General features: G+C 46.0%; 1 protein-coding gene across 1 annotated transcript in view; it reads right to left on the bottom strand.

The window, feature by feature from the left end:
- The window catches only part of C11H2orf42 (chromosome 11 C2orf42 homolog), a 318,795-nt gene that overhangs the window by 142,991 nt on the left and 156,433 nt on the right, over positions 1-19,371 (bottom strand). Inside the window, exon 6 of the mRNA XM_069214211.1 lies at positions 7,297-7,397. Coding sequence (XP_069070312.1) covers positions 7,297-7,397 — 101 coding nt within the window. The remainder of the gene's footprint in view (positions 1-7,296; positions 7,398-19,371) is intronic.

Below are 19,371 nucleotides of genomic sequence, written 5' to 3'. Positions count from 1 at the left end.
GTGGTATAATTCTCCTAAGGCCCTCCATGAATGCTTTAATGACTGGTATCTTATATAGGGAAGTTGAATAGGTACTCTGCAGGTATGCAGATATTTCTGCAAGGTGTATTTTAATGGAAGAGAAAGGCAGGTTAGATTTTTGTAAGTGAAGCAAGTAACCCACTACATGTTCTGGAGTTATGTGTAATGGTTGTATTTGATTAATATGGCAGTAGCAAACAAACCTCTTCCATTTACTTGCATAGCAGTGCCTGGTGATGGCCTTCTGGCTTGCTTTATGACTTCCATACATTCTTGGGTAAGTTGTAAGTGCCCGAATTCTAGGATTTCAGGAGCCAGATTGCTAGATTCAGCGATGCTGGATCTGGGTGTCTGATCTTTTGGTTGTGTTGTGTCAACAGATCTGGCCTGTTGGGCAATTTGATGTAGGGTACTACTGATAGGTCTAGCAGCGTTGTGTACCAGGGTTGCCTTGCCCAAGTTGGTGCTATTAATATGAGTTTGAGTTTGTTTTGACTGAGTTTGTTTACCAGGTAAGGAAGGAGAGGGAGAGGAGGAAAAGCGTAAGCAAATATCCCTGACCAGTTCATCCATAGGGCATTGCCTTGGGACTGTTTGTGTGGGTATCTGGATGCGAAGTTTTGGCATTTTGCGTTCTCCTTCGTTGCAAACAAGTCTATTTGAGGTGTTCCCCAGAGTTTGAAATAGGTGTTCAGAATTTGGGGGTGAATTTCCCATTCGTGGACCTGTTGGTGATCTCGAGAGAGATTGTCTGCGAGTTGATTTTGGATCCCTGGTATAAATTGTGCTATTAGGCGAATTTGGTTGTGAATTGCCCAACGCCAAATTTTTTGTGCTAGCAGGCTTAACTGCGTGGAGTGCGTCCCCCCTTGCTTGTTTAGATAATACATTGTTGTCATGTTGTCTGTCTTGACGAGAATGTATTTGTGAACTATTATTGGTTGGAAAGCTTTTAGTGCTTGAAAAACTGCTAGAAGTTCTAGGTGATTTATATGCAGTTTTGTTTGATGTACGTTCCATTGTCCTTGTATGCTGTGTTGATCGAGGTGTGCTCCCCACCCTGTCATGGAAGCATCTGTTGTTATTACGTATTGTGGCACTGGGTCTTGGAAAGGCCGCCCTTTGTTTAAATTTATGTTGTTCCACCACAGAAGCGAGAGGTAAGTTTGGCGGTCTATTAACACCAGATCTAGAAGATGACCCTGTGCTTGAGACCACTGTGATGCTAGGCACTGTTGTAAGGGCCTCATGTGCAGTCTTGCGTTTGGGACAATGGCTATGCATGAGGACATCATGCCTAGGAGTTGTAATATCATCTTTGCTTGTATCTTTTGTGTTGGATACATGCGTTGTATGATGGTGTTGAAATTTTGAATTCTTTGGGGACTTGGAGTGGCTACTCCTTTTGTTGTGTCTATTATGGCTCCTAGGTATTGTTGTACCTTGCACGGCAGAATGTTGGATTTCGTGAAGTTGACGGTGAACCCTAGTTTGAAGAGGGTTTGTATGATCTGATTTGTGTGATTTGAGCACTCTATTAACGAATGGGCCTTGATTAGCCAGTCGTCTAGATATGGGAACACATGTATTTGCTGCCTTCTGATGTGTGCAGCGACTACCGCTAGACATTTGGTAAAGACTCTTGGTGCGGTTGTTAATCCGAAAGGCAGTACCTTGAATTGGTAATGTATTCCTTTGAATACAAACCTTAGGTATTTCCTGTGCGATGGGTGTATTGGTATATGGAAATACGCGTCCTTGAGGTCTAAAGTTGTCATGTAGTCGTGTAGTTTTAGCAATGGTAATACTTCTTGTAGTGTGACCATGTGAAAGTGGTCTGATTTGATGAATGTGTTCACTATTCTGAGGTCTAGGATTGGTCTCAGCATTTTGTCCTTCTTTGGTATCAGAAAGTACAGTGAGTAAACTCCTGTGTTTATTTGTGTGTTTGGCACTAATTCGATTGCATTCTTTTGCAATAGTGCCTGCACTTCTATCTCCAGGAGATTGGAATGATGTTTTGTCAAATTTTGTGCTTTTGGTGGTATGTTTGGAGGGAATTGTAGAAATTCTATGCAATAACCATGTTGGATAATTGCTAGAACCCAAGTGTCTGTAGTGATTTCCTCCCATGCTTTGTAATAATGACTTATTCTTCCCCCCACTGGTGTTGTGTGGAGGGGGTGAGTGACATGTGAGTCACTGCTTAGTAGTAGGGGTTTTGGGGCTTTGAAATTTTCCTCTATTCCTAGGGAATTGCCCTCCTCTATATTGTCCCCGAAAACCTCCTCTGTACTGTCCCTGGTAACTGGACGGTGTTGCCTGTGAGGTGCTGGCTTGTGTGCTCTGACCCCGAAACCCCCCTCTAAAGGGTGTTTTACGAATGTGCTGTAATTCCCTCTGCTCTGCGGGGAGTAGAGTGCGCCCATGGCTTTAGCAGTGTCCGTGTCTTTTTTGAGTTTCTCAATCGCTGTGTCCACTTCTGGACCGAACAGTTCTTTTTCGTTAAAAGGCATATTGAGAACTGCTTGCTGAATCTCTGGTTTAAATCCAGACGTTCGGAGCCATGCTTGCCTTCTGATAGTTACAGATGTATTAATTGTCCGTGCAGCTGTATCTGCAGCGTCCATGGAGGAGCGGATTTGGTTGTTGGAAATGGTCCGTCCCTCCTCAACCACTTGTTTTGCCCTATTTTGTAGGTCCTTGGGCAGATGGTCAATGAGATGTTGCATCTCATCCCAATGGGCTCTGTCATAGCGCGCAAGTAGTGCCTGGGAGTTAGCGATGCGCCACTGGTTTGCAGCTTGTGCTGCGACTCTCTTACCAGCTGCATCGAACTTGCGGCTTTCTTTATCTGGGGGTGGTGCATCTCCAGATGTGTGGGAGTTAGCCCTTTTCCTAGCTGCTCCTACAACGACAGAGTCTGGTGGCAGCTGTGTAGTGATGAAAGCCGGGTCTGTAGGAGGCGCCTTATACTTTTTTTCCACTCTTGGTGTGATTGCCCTACTTTTGACCGGCTCCTTAAAGATTTCTTTTGCGTGCCGGAGCATACCAGGGAGCATAGGCAGGCTTTGGTAGGAGCTGTGGGTGGAGGAGTGTGTGTTGAATAAAAAGTCATCCTCGACCTGTTCTGAGTGGAGGCTTACATTGTGAAATTGTGCTGCTCTAGCCACCACTTGAGAATACGCAGTGCTGTCCTCTGGTGGAGATGGCTTCGTAGGGTATGCCTCCGGACTGTTATCTGACACTGGGGCGTCGTATAAGTCCCATGCGTCTTGATCTTGGTCACCCTGGCTCATGGTGGTGTGAGCTGGGGAATGTGATGGAGTTTGTGCTGGTGAGACGTTAATCACAGGTGGAGGAGAGGGTGGTGGGGTAACTTTTTTCACCACTTTTGTTTGTGGTGTTTGTTCAGTTTGGAACTCCAATCTTCTCTTTCTTCTAATAGGGGGAAGGGTGCTTATTTTTCCTGTCCCCTGCTGTATGAAAATACGCTTTTGCGTATGGTCTACATCAGTTGAGTGTAGCTCTTCCTCAAACCTATGCTTTTGCATTTGGGAGGTTAGCGAGTGCTCTTCTGTATAAGAGCCTGAAACTGGGTCGGTTGCAGTTTGTTTTGGCACCGAAACCCTGTCTGCATCTTTTTTCGGCTCCGAGGTGACTTTTTTCTTTTTCGGGGCCGAAACCTCTCGGCGTCGATCTTCTTCGGTGCCGCTGTCTCGGCGTCGAGCCGTGTCTACACCGGTATCTTGGTGTCGATGCTTGTCTCCAGCACTTTCTCGGTCCCGAGAAGGCTGCGTGCCGGTGTCTCGACCGGAGTCGGACGATCTCGGCACTGTTTGGGCCTTTTTCAGTGCCGACGGTCGGTCACCGAATTTATGGGTCGAGCCATGGTCTGGTGGCAGTGGCGTCCCCTGGGCCGTGTAAATCTTCTTCTGAGTGGTTTTCGATGTCTTACTCACGGTTTGTGTATCGTCGAATCCTTCGGAGTCCGATTCTTGGATCGAAAAGGTTCCCTCCTCCTCTTGTTCCTCGAACTCCCGGTGGGCTGTCGGCGCGGACGCCATCTGAAGTCTTCTGGCTCGACGGTCTCGGAGTGTTTTTCGGGACCGGAACGCACGACAGGCCTCGCAGGTGTCTTCACTGTGCTCAGGTGACAGCACAGGTTGCAGACCAAGTGTTGGTCTGTATAGGGGTATTTATTGTGGCATTTGGGACAGAAACGGAACGGGGTCCGTTCCATCGGCGTTCTTCTGCACGCGGTCGGGCCGACCAGGCCCCGACGGGGGATCGAAAAAATTACCCCAAAGGGCACCGGAGCTCTTCGATCTTAGACGCGGTGTTGAATCTAACTACGCCGATCCCGAACGCAACAATACCGACGAAAATCTTCCGAAATTAGCTATCTTTCCGTTCCGAAACTCGGAGCGACAGGAACACGTCCGAACCCGATGGCGGAAAAAAAACAATTGAAGATGGAGTCGACGCCCATGCGCAATGGAGACAAAAGGAGGAGTCACTCGGTCCCGTGACTCGAAAGACTTCTTCGAAGAAAAACAACTTGTAACACTCCGGCCCAACACCAGATGGCGAGCTATGCAAAACATGCGTATCTACAGCGACAGATGCCATCGAACATATATTTTCTTAGTTTATTTTAAGAACCAGAGGTTCAAGATTTACAAGTAATACTTAAAATGAAAGGTATTTCACTCAGGTATTCTAGGAACTTTGAATAATCACAATAGCATGTACAGTTTTGACAAAAATGGCAATAAGCTATTTTAAAAGTGGACACAGTGCAAAAATCAACAGTTCCTGGGGGAGGTAAGTAAATGTTAAGTTCACAGGTAAGTAAAACACTTACAGGGTTCCAAGTTGGGTCCAAGGTAGCCCACCATTGGGGGTTCAAGGCAACCCCAAAGTTACCACTCCAGCAGCTCGGGGCCGGTCAGGTGCAGAGGTCAAAGTGGTGCCCAAAACACAGGCTTCAATGGAAATAGGGGTGCCCCGGTTCCAGTCTGCCAGCAGGTAAGTACCCGTGTCCTTGAAGGGCAGACCAGGGGGGTTTTGTAGGGCACCGGGGGGGAACACAAGCAGGCACAGAAAGTACACCCTCAGCGGCACAGGGGCGGCCGGGTGCAGACTGCAAACAGGCATTGTGTTTCTGATAGGAATCAATGGGGAGACCCGGGGGTCTCTTCAACGATGCAGGCAGGCTCAGGGAGGGGGGGGCTCATCGGGGTAGTCACCACCTGGGCTAGGCAGAGGGTCGCCCCTGCACTGAAGTTCGGTTCCTTCAGGTCCTGGGGGCTGCGGGTGCAGTGCTGGTTCCAGGCATCGGGTTCCTTGTTACAGGCAGTTGCGGTCAGGGGGAGCCTCTGGATTTCCTCTGCAGGCGTCGCTGTGGGGGCTCAGGGGGGTCGTCTCTGGCTACTCACAGGCTTGCAGTCGCCGGGGAGGCCTCCCTGTAGTGTTAGTTTTCCGCAGGTCGAGCCGGGGGTGTTGGGTGCAGAGTGGAAAGTCTCACGCTTCCAGCGGGAAACGTGTGGTCTTTAGAAGTTGCTTCTTTGTTGCAGAAAGTTGCAGCTTGTTGAACAGGGCCGCTGTTCTCGGGAGCTGCTTGGTCCTTTAGATGCAGGGTAGTCCTCTGAGGTTTCAGAGGTCGCTGGGCCCTATTGGATGCGTCGCTGTTGCAGTTTTCTACGAAGTAGGGAGAAAGGCTGGTGGGGCTGGGGCCATATCAGTTGTAGTCTCAGTCTTCACTGCAGGGCTTCAGGTCAGCAGTCCTTCTTCTTTAGGGTGCAGGAATCAGATTTCCTGGGATCTGGGGAGCCCCTAAATACTGAATTTAGGGGTGTGTTTAGGTCTGGGAGGGCAGTAGCCAATGGCTACTGTCCTTGAGGGTGGCTACACCCTCCTTGTGCCTCCTCCCTGAGGGGAGGGGGGCACATCCCTAATCCTATTGGGGGAATCTTCCAAAATCAAGATGGAGGATTTCTAAAGGCAGGGGTCACCTCAGCTCAGGACACGTTAGGGGCTGTCCTGACTGGTGGGTGGTGACTCCTTGTTTTTCTCATTATCTCCCCTGGACTTGCCGCCAAAAGTGGGGGCTGTGTCCAGGAGGCAGGCATCTCCACTAGCTGGAGTGCCCCAGGGCATTGTAACATGAAGCCTGAGCCTTTGAGGCTCACTGCTAGGTGTTACAGTTCCTGCAGGGGGGAGGTGTGAAGCATCTCCACCCAGTGCAGGCTTTTGTTTCTGGCCTCAGAGCACAAAGGCCCTCACCACATGGGGTCAGAAACTCGTTTCTCTCAGCACCAGGCTGGCACAGACCAGTCAGTCCTGCACTGAACAATTGGGTAAAATACAGGGGGCATCTCTAAGATGCCCTCTGTGTGCATTTTTTAATAAATCCAACACTGGCATCAGTGTGGGTTTATTATTCTGAGAAGTTTGATACCAAACTTCCCACAGTATTCAGTGTAGCCATTATGGAGCTGTGGAGTTAGTTTTTGACAAACTCCCAGACTATATACTTAATATGGCTAAAACTGTACTTACAATGTCTAAGAATAGACTTAGACACTGTAGGGGCATATTGCTCATGCAGCTATGCCCTCACCTGGGGTATAAAGTGCACCCTGCCTTAGTGCTGTAAGGCCTGCTAGAGGGGTGACTTACCTATGCCACAGGCAGCATTTTGTGTGCATGGCATCCTGAGGGGGATGCCATATCGACTTTGCCTTTTTCTCCCCACCAACACACACAATCAGCAATGGCAGTGTGCATGTGTTAGGTGAGGGGTCCCTTCGGGTGGCACGACATATGCTGCAGCCCTTAGGGACCTTCCCTGGTCACAGGGCCCTTGGTACCACCGGTACCTTTTACAAGGGACTTATCTGTGTGCCAGGGGTGTGCCAATTGTGGAAACAATGGTACATTTTAGGTGAAAACACTGGTGCTGGGGCCTGGTTAGCAGGGTCCCAGCACACTTCAGTGAAGTCAGCATCAATATCGGGCAAAAAGTGGGGGGTAACTGCAACAAGGAGCCATTTCCTTACAGTAGGGGAAAGCTTTCTTTGTTAGATCTCAAGACCAGCAATCTCTTTAGTCCTCCCATACGTCCCCATAGAATCTACTGGTATTTGGAACAGAGTAAAAGAGGGAGAGAAGGGGACCAATTGTCCTGTAAGGCTAGTCTTAGGCCTATATTTCATATGAGCAGGTGCCCAGGTAAACACTGTCCAACACAGAGCTTAAAATAATACTTACTTCGGCTGTATCGAAGATCTGCTTCACCTCCAGCACACTGGTTATATGCCATGTATATTTGTTGAATGTTCCAAGGGGAAGGGCATCTTTTCTGATGAATGCTGAAATTGACAATACATAAAAAAAGGAACAATTCCATTAGAAGAATCAAAACCTAACCAACTAAAAACAGATGGAAAACATTTGACAAACGCAAATCTACTGGACATACAATAAGATGGCGCAATCAAGAGAATACATTTCTTATCATTATAGGCGTTTAGTGTTGCAAAAATATTAGAAGCCTGTTAAATTCCCCCTTTTATTTAAAAGGTCGAATATCCTAGGTTTTCTCCATAGATCAGCACATTTGGGAATATTTACCTGTTAAGGTTAAACTTCTGGGAGCATCCCTAAAGTAAGGCAATAAACTGACATTATTCCCTATGTGAGGCAAAACACCATCACAGGTGCCATCCCATAAGTGATGGCAATTTACCTGCAAGAAGCCCTTTAATAAGACAACAATATAAAAACTTCTCCTTTGTGAGGCAAAGCATGTGAGTACCCTTAATTGATGCAATCCACCTGAGTATCTCTTATGTAAAGTCTTAAGTTTGCATCTCCTTAGTGGTACACACAGGTTAGCCTTGATGAGACTATACAATTGTGTAAATTCACTGGGTGGGTGAAGCAGGGGGCAGCTGGGGTTTCATACACACGTGTCCAGTACAACTGTTTGTTTCTCCTGGAAATGGTGCAAGATCTGAACATACAGTATTTCCAAGGTAGGGGACATATGCTTTAAATGATGGATTATGAACTGATGAACCAGAACACAATCAGCCCCAGACCGGTTTTGCCCATCACTCAGATATAAACTTGGTTCCAGTGACACAGTGAGCACAGGGCCCATGTCTGGCCATACCCATTCCAATGAAGTTACAAAAAAGTGATGGATAGTGTGCTTGAAATAAACTCATACGTTTGATTCATATGCCTGGACGTTAGTTCTGTGCACATTGTGCCACTGGAGCCAAGCTATAACAGACTAATGAGCCCTAAAAAACAGTCTTGGGTTGCTTTCATTTAGTTTCAGAGAGTGGCTGGCAATTCGGGCTGAAATGTCCAAATTTAATCAGGATCAAAACTTATTAGCATATGCTGGGTTCAAACTGAGGTGGCATGTTTGAGCAAAATAACGAACTGGGGTGTGACCCAAGTAATTGCCAGTTGCTGAGATTAATTCAAGCATTCCATCTCTTGTTTTTTTGTATACTTTAGCATATCGACAGACACAAACTGAAGTGCACCATGTTTATATGACCAATCAAAATAGGGGTTAATGTATTTCCATGTGCAGAAGCAATTTAGCGAAGTGTGCTATAAATATCTTCCCTGTTTCTCAAAGGACTGGTATTCCGAGACAGCTGAATTTGGCCAATGAAGGTATTCTGTATTTAAGTTGACCCACTCACCATCTTGGAATCTCCATGGATTATCATGTTGCTAGACTCACAAATGTATGTTTTATAATGTCACCTAATGTTTTATTTTCTATAGCAGACATTTTAGAAAAGTAAATTGTAAATTCCCAGAAGGAACCAACTTAACGGTGAATAGTTTGTGTGGGACCTCAACCACCAGCTCACTGTTTCAGATGTTTTTTGCAGGTCTTTTGAACACATTTCTTCATTGTTCCCAACTCTACCATGCAATGCACTCAGTTTCTTAACTGAGGATTTTGAACATTTCTAAAAATGATTTTCTAGATCAGTAATGGTCTTCGCAGTTTGGATCTTTGGGAAAAAGCACTTTGTTAGCATTAAAACTGCCACTGTTCATATTTATAAAATCAAACAGATCCACAGCAATACAGGTCATTCACATTTAACAATCACACCAACCTACAACACAAGGGAAGCGATTGCAGCATGTAAAATTCTCTTAGATCTAATCTGTTATTTATTTTTTTAGCCTCCAAAATAAACACAAATTTATCTGCCTGGAATCATCATTTTGTAGCCTGTAGTGCTGTGGATTCACATCAGCAATGCAGAGCCTCAAGGAACACTGGCAACAGGTCAGAATTTCCAAAACCCTTAGAAGGGTGACCCTCACACTAATTAGTTTGCAGAGCGGGGAGGATGGGAGTATCTGGCTAGATAGAGTCTCTACTACATAAAGCGTTACCAAAGGTAACTAACTTGTTCATCCGATAGAGACTTCTAGTCACAAATTTCTCACCTTAGAATAGATACCCAAAGCAATGCCTCTTCAGAGGTTGGTCTATGAAACCAGTTTAGACCAAAAGGTCCTGCAGGACCGACCAGGCAAAGTGCTCATCCAGATGGACCTGACTGTCTATGTAGTAGTGCTTGAGGAACATGGGCAGAAATGCACAGGTTGCTGCCTGACAGATGACCAGGACAGGGGATCTGTGAGGTAAGGCCATGGTTGCAGTCTTGGCTCTGACAGAGCGAGCATGCAAGCCCTCAGGGTGTTGTTTTGGCTAATACAGAGCAGATCTGTATGCAGAGTACTGTCCATCGTGAGATGGTCTGTTTCTACATGGCCTTCCCCTTCTTAGCTCCAACATATCCTATGAAGAGTTGATCGTCCACAGGGAACTCTTTCGTACGATCAAGGTAGGACAACGTTTCTTTTCGGTTTTCAAGTGGTGGAGTGTCTCTTCTACTTTAGAAGGGTGAGGTGGAGCAAAGAAGGTAGGCAGGGTGATATCTTGGTTTACATGAAAGGTTGTCAATACCTTCGGGAGGAAGAAGGCATATGTTTGAAAGACCATTTGTCTGGGGAAAAGATGGTATGGGGAAGGTGTGCACACACACACTGCCTGCAGATCACTGAACCTTTTGGCTGATGTGATGGCCACAAGAAATGCGGTATTTATGGTTAGCAAGCACAGTGGGCAGCTTTGCAGCAACTCAAAAGGCACGCACAACAGAAGAGTGGCAACTAAGTTTAAGTCTACTGGATTATTATGAATGGCTTTGGAGGAAACAAAATGATTACTTACCAGGAGGACTAGTTTTACAGCCTGAAGAGCTTTCTAGATTTGCTTATGCTGTGGATTATTTCACCATCTAATGGTTGGGTATGGAATTGTCAGTTTTTCCCTTTTCTTCCCCCCCCCCCACCCCTCTCTGGGCATCGTCGACCACCATTTGGTGCTTGATCCATCCTCTGTATGACGTCAGACAGCGCCCCAGAAGTTCCTGTGTGTGGTAGCCATCTTCAGATTCTTTTTCTGTTCTTGTTCTTTTCTTTCTCCTTTTTTTTTTATTAGTTTATATTTATATATGACCTCTTCCCCACCTGTTAGTCCCATTCTTATTTTTGGAGAGGTGGGTGGGTTTCATAAGAATCAAGAAAAACAACTTCTGGCTGAAAAACTACTTCTACTGGTAAGTAACCGTTTCGTTTCTAGATTCACATGCTGTGCATTACACATTATGTAGCTATTTTCCCTGCCTTGTGTTGGTTGGGGTGAAATTATGAGTTCGCAATACCTTCTGCCGCACTTGAGCTTCTTTATGCATTTGTATGTCCACACAATAATGCTTTGTGAATGTGTGCGGGGATGTCTATGGTGATGTGCAGATCGTGCCTATGGGCACATTTGCTATAAATGCAGGTGTTGCGCCCTTCTTTCTTGTTGAGCGTGCTTTAGGGCGATGAGGTAGACATTTGCCAGCTGAGGTGTGGCATGTCTGTATTGTCTCCACAATGCATAGCGCAATAGTTCCCTTTGTGACAGGTGACCCCTTGTTGGGTTTGGCATATGAAACGAACAGTTGATTTCCCTTACTAAACTGTGAGGTTTCCTATGGGTAGCATGTCAGCGCTTTTCTTACATCAAGAGTATGCAAGGTCTTTTTTTAGTTGAGTCTGTGGATTCTTAAAGAATACTGGCAACTGGATGCTTTGGCTGACGTGGAATTTGCTCCCCACCTTAAATAGGAATTGAGAATTGTGAATTTGCATGTACGATACCCTTATTGTTAGCGCTTGAAGCTCCTTACTCTTCGTAACGTTGTGAATGCTATCAGAAAGGCAGTTTTAGTGTCTTAAAACTGAGCTCTGCTTTGTGCATATGCTCAAATGGTTTTGTCATCAACTGTGTTAATACCATATGCAAGCTCCACATTGGGGATGGTGCTTTTTTTTTGGGGGGGGGGGTGGGGGGGTTCTTTTGGCTCCCTCCAGGAACCTTTATATTCCAGGTGAAGTGAAAAAGACTTTTGCGCAAAGCTCCCCTGGTGTAGGCCACAACTGCTGCCAAGTGTACTTTGAGATCAGAGTAGTTGATCCCACTGTCCAGCAGGTGTGAGATAGGTTTTTAGTTTTTAATGTTTCCTGTCTAGATGTTGTCTCCAAGGTATTGTTCTTTGTGCATCATAGGAAGTACATTTTCCATTTTATTGCGTAGCACTGTCTTGTTGTTGGCTTTCTAACCTCCTTCAGTATTTCCATGGTCCTAGGTGGTAGGTTTAGGTGTCCGAATTCTATGTATCCAGGCATTCCCTTCTGACTGGTGGTGGTGCAACCCAGAGGCAGAGTTGGCATTTTCTGTTTTCTGCTGATGTGAACAGGTAGATTGTTGGTGTGCCCTAAATCCTGAAGATTTTTTCTAGGCTTTCATGTTTTATCTGCCATTCATGTGAGCTGCTTTCCTGTCTGCTCAGTCTGTCTGCCTCTATGTTGTTTTTCCCCGGTAGGTGGACTGTTTGTAAGTTGATCGCTTGTGGCATCACCCATTTCCATTTCTCTTGGGCTAGTTTGCCTAAAGAAAATGACCTTGTTCCCCCTTGTTTGTTCAGGCAGAACATTGTTGTTGTATTGTCTATTTGGATTAGTACGGTTTTCCCCATTACTTGTGTTCGAAAGACTTTAAGGGCTAGTAGCACCGTCTTCATCTCTAGGAAGTTGATGCGTTTTATAGCATCCCCCTTGTTCCACTGGCCTTAAATTCTCAAGTGCCTGTCTGTGCTCCCCATCCCTTGTGAGACACATCTGTTGCAATGGTCACCAATGGAGTTGTTGTCTTGAAAGGTCTTCCCTTGGTTATGTCCTTGGATGCCCACCATTTCATCTCCCTCTGTATTCTCTCTGTTACAACTACTAGATCCTCCCAACTCCCAGTGGCTTGTGACCAGCTATTGCCTAGCCATTCCGGGAATATGGAGTCTCACAAGGGTTATGAGGGGGATGCATGATTCCATCATGCCCATTTGTTTCATTACTGCCCTCACCGTCCGAGATTGCCCCCTCTGGTAAAGGCGAGTTTGCTCCGTGATTCTCTGTACTCTGATCTGAGTAGGATATGCATGTGCTTTTGTTGCATCCAGTCTTGCTCCAAGGAAAATCTTCTGCAGTTGTGGCTCTGGGGATGATTTCTTGTGGTTTATGCTGAACCCCAGTTTTTGTAGGGTTGTGATCACTGTTTGAGTGTCCCTTTGACATTTCTCCTTTGTATGTGCTTTTATCAGCTAGTCGTCCAGGTAGGGGAATACCTGAATCCCCTTCCTTCTTAGGAATGCTGCGACTGTTGCCAGGCCTTTTGTAAAAACTCTTGGGGCTGACTTTATCCCGAAGGGTAACACCTTGAATTGGGAGCAAACCTTCTTGAGTACGAACATAAGGTACTTTGTGTGTGCTTGATTCATGGGTATGTGTCCTTCAGATCTATGGTTGCCATGTAGTCCCCTTTTTGTAGGGGTGGAATTCTCTTGTAGGGCTGTCATTTTGAAATGTGTGGAGAATTTTTGTTTACAAATCTGAGGTCTAGGATTGGCCTTGGTGTAAGGTCTTGCTTTGGTACCAGAAAGTAGTTTGAAGTTTTCCTTGTTCAACTCCTTTGTTGAGTACCCTTTCTATTGCTTTTTTTTGCTAGTCTATTGCTTGTCTTTCCTTAGTTGTACCAGTCCTGTTTTCTGATATCTTTTCTTCCTGGGTGGATGTGGTGTTAATGGTTTTGACTTCTATACAGTAGCTGTGGCGTACCATGTTTAAAACCCAACTGTCTGTGTTAATCTTTGCCCATTCTTGTGGGTATTGTGTTAGTCTGCCTCCAACTGGCATGTGTGGGCTATTTCTGAGTCACTTGGAGATTGAGGATTGGCCCCTAGCTCTCCCTCTACCACGAAAGGGCTGTCTTGCAGGATGCTGCCATTCGGTTTGTTGGCCAGTCTGTTTTGTACTACCCTGGGCCTGCTGCTGCTGTTGCCCTGTTTTAAAGGGTCCCCGTCCTGTGGATCTTATAAGAGGTATTTCCTCCCCTCCTGAAGGTACCTCTGTATTGGAGAGCATCCATTGCCTTTGTTGTCTCACAGTCATCCTCATTTTGTTTTAAGGATTTATTTACCTCTTGACCAAACACGGCATCTCAAGTGAAAGATTTGTTTATGATGGAGGCCTGGACTTCTGGCTGAAGCCTGAAATTCTGAGCCAGGCATGCCTCCTGAGGGTTGTTCCCATACACATTTGTCGGTTTGCTGGGTCAGCGGCATCCAGTGCTGATTTTAGGCAGTTGTTGGCGATGTTTTTTCCCCCTTCTGGATGATTGCTTTCACATTTTTCTCATCCTCTTTTGGGAGCCTTTTCATTAGCTCCTCAATGTATTTCCACTGTTGGTGGCCATTTCTATTGAGGAGGGTAAAGGAGTTTGCTATACGCCATTGTGTTGCCGCCTCTCTCTCCCCATCTTCCCCCCTACCATGCCCAGCCCCTGGCTTTCCCTTTCAGGAGGAGGGCCTGTAGAGGTGTGTGCATTGTTCCTCCCTTCATGCAGCAGTGACAATAATAGAGTCCACAACTGTGTTACTTTGGATGTATTTGGGGTTGTTTCAAGAAGGTTTATACTTGTTTTCCACTCTTGGCGTCACCACTTTTGCTGCAACAGGTTCCTTGAAGGCCTCCTTGCCCTGGTCCAGTATTTTGGGTAGCATTGGGAGATACAGATTCCCCTTGCTTGACGGCATTAGTGTTTCTAGGAGGAAGCACAAGTCTCCCTTCTCTTCCTCTAGAGGCACACCATACGTCTCAGCTGCCCTCTTAATCTTGCCGTTGTAGACTGATGTCGTCGGGGCAAAGGCCTCGAGGGATAACAGTAGACCTCTTCTTCTGGGATCTCCATGTCAAGGTCATTTCCATTTGTCTTCGAAGCTCACGGTTGCCTCATCCCCTTCGGGTCATAGAAATCCTCCTCTGCCTCTTTGTGGGGCTCAGCTTCCTTCTTGACCTCTGTGCCTGAAGGCTTAGCTGGAATCCTGAATTGTTTCAGCGCGTTGTCGAATTCCTTGTTGCATTGAAGGAGCACCGCCATTTCTACCTCTAGTCGACACCTCTTCTTCTCCACCTCCAAGGCCTTTTCTGACATCCTGGGCAGGGGGTGCTGGTTCGGGGGTTTGGGAGAGTAAAAAAAAAAAAAAGAAAGAAAGAAAAGGGGAAAAACAGACAATTACAGACCCAACCACTAGATGGCAGAGTAATGCACGCATGTGTCATAAGAATTCATGCTGCAAAACCTATGTTGGAGACCATTAAGGAACCTACTCACCAAACGTGAGTTGAACAAAGAAGGCTGAACTAGCAATCACAAAAATGCCGAAAGGGCTGATAAGTTGGCCCTAACTGTGCGAAGAACTCTGCTGGGCCAAAGAGAAGAAATGCCAAAACATGAGAAAGGGGTGCAGAGAGAGGGCTGATGGTCTTGGATGCACACTGTTAGAAATTGGGTTTCTGGTTGACAGAGGGATGCATCTGTCCAAGGAGGAAGCACAATCCTAGTCAGGCTAAGTCACAAAAATATACTCTAGGTTAACCGGTGCTCACCTTCTAGTAGCTTGGTGAAGGGCAGTCAGGCTTAACATAAGAGGTAATGTGCAAAGTATTTGTGTAACACTTCAAACAGTAAAACACAGAAAATACCACACAAAAATATACCACACCTGATTAGAAAATGGGAGTTTAATTTAATAAATAAAGCAAGACTTAAATGACAAATCCAATACGTAGAACTTGAGATGTGAATTTTTAAAGAATAAACTGCGCATTAGCGCTTAGAAGCAATAAGCGCCTAATGGGGACATCTGGTCATGCCGGCCCAGGGCAAAGTAAAAAATTCAGGCCGATCGCAAAGGAACACAGGCGGATACAGGGACGCACTTGGGCCTGCTGAACAAAAGTACCTTGATCTTGGTTGAGTGGTTGAGGATGCAGGGAGCAAACTGAAGCAATGCATCTATATCGATCCCCAAAATGAAGGTGATGCGTCAATTTTCTCCACGCAGCAGTGGCGATGCCTCTAATCCGAGAGACAGTAGTTCCGAAGGCGATGTGCAGAGGTTGATCCGAGCTGGGGAGGTGACGCTGTGATGCTGTTACGCTGTAAATAGCAGGCTCTGTATATACTATACCATAATAAGGTAAAGTGTGCATAGAGTCCAGTGGATCCCCAGAGGCCTTACAGGGGCAAAAGTAGATAACACTAATGCTCTTTTTGTGGTAGTGTGCTCAAGCAGTTAGGCTTATCAGAGAGTAGTGCTAAGCATTTGATGTACACACAGTCAATAAATGAGGAACACACTCAATGACTAACTCCATTTCAAAGAGGATGAGACTAACCTTTCCCAAGAGTCTTCATTGTCTGAGTGCAAGAACCTGGAAAGTCCATCTGGGCACTCTCTTGAAGGCGAGTTCTGTGAGTGGGGTCATAATGGACCCATGTCCTTTCACAAACATCCTCTAATATCCAGTCAAGTCAAGGAATGCTCGGACTTGAGTCTGTGTGGTAGGAGCTTCCCAGTCCAGAATGGTCTGGATCTTGGGCTGCAAGGGTTGAACTTGGTCTCAGCTTACAAGGTGGCCCGTGTAAGCAACAGTGCCCTATCTGCATAGTGAGGTCTGCAGATTGCAGGGCCTGCAAAACCTTCCCCAGGTGGACCAGGTGATCTTGCCAGGTGGAGCTAAGGACAGCCATATCATCTAGATATGCTGCACTAAAAGTCTCCAATACAGCAAGGGCTTGATTCACCAACCTTTGTAAGGTGGCAAGGGCATTCTTTAAACCAAAGGGCATAACAGTGAACTGATGATGCCAATCAGGGGTGGAGAATGCTGTATTTTCCTTTGCTCCTGGTGCCATGTGAATTTACCAGTACACTGCAGTCATGTCAAAGGTACTGAGAAACTTTGTGGCATCTAATTTGTCTATCAGCTCATCAGCCCTGCGTATGGGGTGACCATCTGTCTTGGTAATAGAGTTGAGACCTCTGTAGTAGACACAGAACCTCATTTCTTTCTTTCCACCCTGAGGATAAGGCTTGGGGACTAAGACCACTGGGCTCGCCCAAGGGCTGTCAGACGGTTCAATAATCCTTAAACCCAGCATCTTGTTGACTTCAACTTTGATGCTCCCCTTAACTTTGTCAGACTGCCGATTGATCTTGCATTTGACATGCAAGCTGTCTCCAGTGTCCACATTGTGGGTACATCAATGTGTCTGTCCAGGGGTTAACAGACGAGCTCTGTGTACTGCTGCAAGAGTTGCCTGCAGTTGGGCAGTGAGGGTGTCTGAGTAGACAATCCATCAACTGACATATCTTTAGGACTGTAAGAGATGAGGTCTGGGAGAGGTTCACTCTCTGCTTCCTGATCCTCATCAGTAACCATCAGCATGGTTACATCAGTCCTGTCACAGAAAAGCTTGAGGCGGTTCACATGGCTCACCCTCTTGGGTGTCCTACTAGTGCCCAGGTCTACCAAGTAGGTGACCTCACTTTTCTTGGGGTAAGGGCCACTCCACCCCGTCCTGAAGTGCCCTTGGAGCCACAGGTTCCAGAACACACAACTCCTGCCCTGGTTTAAACTACCAGTGCAGACTTTTGGTCATACCACTGCTTCGGGAGCTGTTGCCTGGCCTTAAGGTTTTTGGATTCTTTCTTCATGTACTCTGGCATCCAAGAACATAGGGCTAAGTACATAGTGCACCACATCTTGCAAAGGTTATGGAGAGATTTCTCCTAACCTTCTTTTAGAGGAACAAGTGGTCCCCTAACAAGATGGCCAAACAGAAGCTCAATGGAGGCAACCCTACTCCCTTCTGAGGCACCTCTGTAGGCAAAAAGCAGGCATGGCAAAAGGAAATCCCATCTCCATTTGAGCTGTTCAGGGAGTCCCACCATCATACCTTTTAATGTCTTGTTGAACCTTTCAACAAATCCGTTAGTTTGTGGGTGATAAGGTGTTGTGAACTTGTAGGTCACCTCACACTCAATCCACATGTGTGATAGGTAAGCGGACATGAAGTTGGGACTCTGTCAGAAACCCCCTCCTTAAGAAGCCCGGCCCTGGTAAAGATAGCAATGAGGGCCTTTACTGCTGCAGGGGCTGTAGTAGACCTAAAGGGAATTGCTTCTGGATACCTGGTAGCATGATCCACTACTATCAGTATATATTGTTTTCCTGAGCTGTGGGTTGTTCAAGTGGACCCACTATGTCCACAACAACCATTTCAAAGGGAACCCCAAACACTGGTAGTGGAATTAAGGGGGGGGATTTGGGTGGCCACCTGCCATACCACTGGCTTGGCAGGTGACACTGGTGCTGAAAAACTCCATCTTATGGAACAAGTTGGGCTAGTAGAAATCGCTGACTAGCCTATTCCAAGTTTTACTTTGGCCCAGATGCCGAGCTAGGGAGATGTCATGGGCTAAGGTGAGGATGAATTGCCTCAACTGTTGAGTTATTACCACTCTCCTAGTGCCATCAGGTTTGGGGTCTCTGGCCTCAGTGTACAGGAGTCCCTCTTCCAAAAAGGCCCTGTGGGAGCCACTGACCTCTCCCTTTTCCTGTGCAGCAGCTTGCTGTTGCAGGAGTTCAAGAGTTGGACCAGTCTTCTGTTCTTGGCACAACTGGTCCCTAGAGGGTCCCCCTGGGCCCAAGAGCTCAACCTCCTGATCCCCAAGTTCTTCCTGATCTGAGGGGAGGTCATTTTCTTTAGCAGGTGTTTTTGTGTACTCTGCCAAGAGATCCTGGAGCTGGATCTTGATAAGGTTGGAACCAGTTTTAATATTTTTGAGACTGCAGAGAGACCTTAGCTCTCTCATCTTGAGATGTCAGTAAGGGGTCAGGTTGAGTTCCACAACCATGTCCTCCGAGCAGCTCATTCTGTTACTATGGTTGGGGATATATTTTAGGAACTAAGACTACTTCTAGCTACTTTACCCCTAACTATAGTAACTTTTTAAAATATTCTAAAGGGGACTTAACCATGGCCTTAGCAAGACTTGAAAAATTGGAAAAAGGGTCAATTCAAAAATCTATTTTGAGTCTAAAGGCAAGTTTGGAACTTAGGTGTGTGATCAGATGTTGGCTGAGTAGTCCAGCACATGCAAAGTCTTAGATCCCATCGCTGATCCACCAATGTAGGAAGCTGGCTCTGTGTATATACTACACCAAAGTAAGGTATAGTGTGCACAGAGTCCAGTAGATACCTAGAGGCTTTACAGAGGCTAAAGTAGATAATATTAATGCTCTCTTTTGTGGTAATGTGGTCAAGCAGTTAGGCTTATCAGAAGGTAGTGCTAAGCATTTTTTATACACACACAGTTAAGAAATGAGTCACACATTCAATGACGAACCCCAGGCCAATGTTTATGTATCAAAACAAACTTTTTTACTTTATTTCTGTAACCAAAAAGGATCTTTGTTGTAGGTAAGTTCAGTTTCAAGTATGTATCACTTTCAAGTATTAGATGCACTTTGTTTTGTTTGAAATTCACAGATAAAACAGTTTTCAGGTAAGTAATACTTTTCAATATCCAAAGTCGTCAATTTTAATTGAAGGTAATGCAATCTTTGGAGGGAAAAGTATAGACACAGTTTACAGGTAAGTACTAGACCTAGGGTCCCAGTCTTCAGGGGTTAAGGTGTCAACAGGCAAAGTTTTGGAACACACCAAGGGTGCACCACCAGCAGCATGGGGCCAGCCAGGTGCATATAGATTCCTAATCAGACTGGGGACACTCAGAAGTGAACAATTTGTAGGCAAGTACCCGTGGTTTCAGGGCGCGG

This window comes from Pleurodeles waltl, chromosome 11 (genome assembly GCF_031143425.1).
Source record: "Pleurodeles waltl isolate 20211129_DDA chromosome 11, aPleWal1.hap1.20221129, whole genome shotgun sequence".
NCBI lineage: Eukaryota > Metazoa > Chordata > Amphibia > Caudata > Salamandridae > Pleurodeles > Pleurodeles waltl.
Note: the sequence above shows the minus strand (reverse complement) of the source record. Positions and strands in the feature narration are given on the sequence as shown.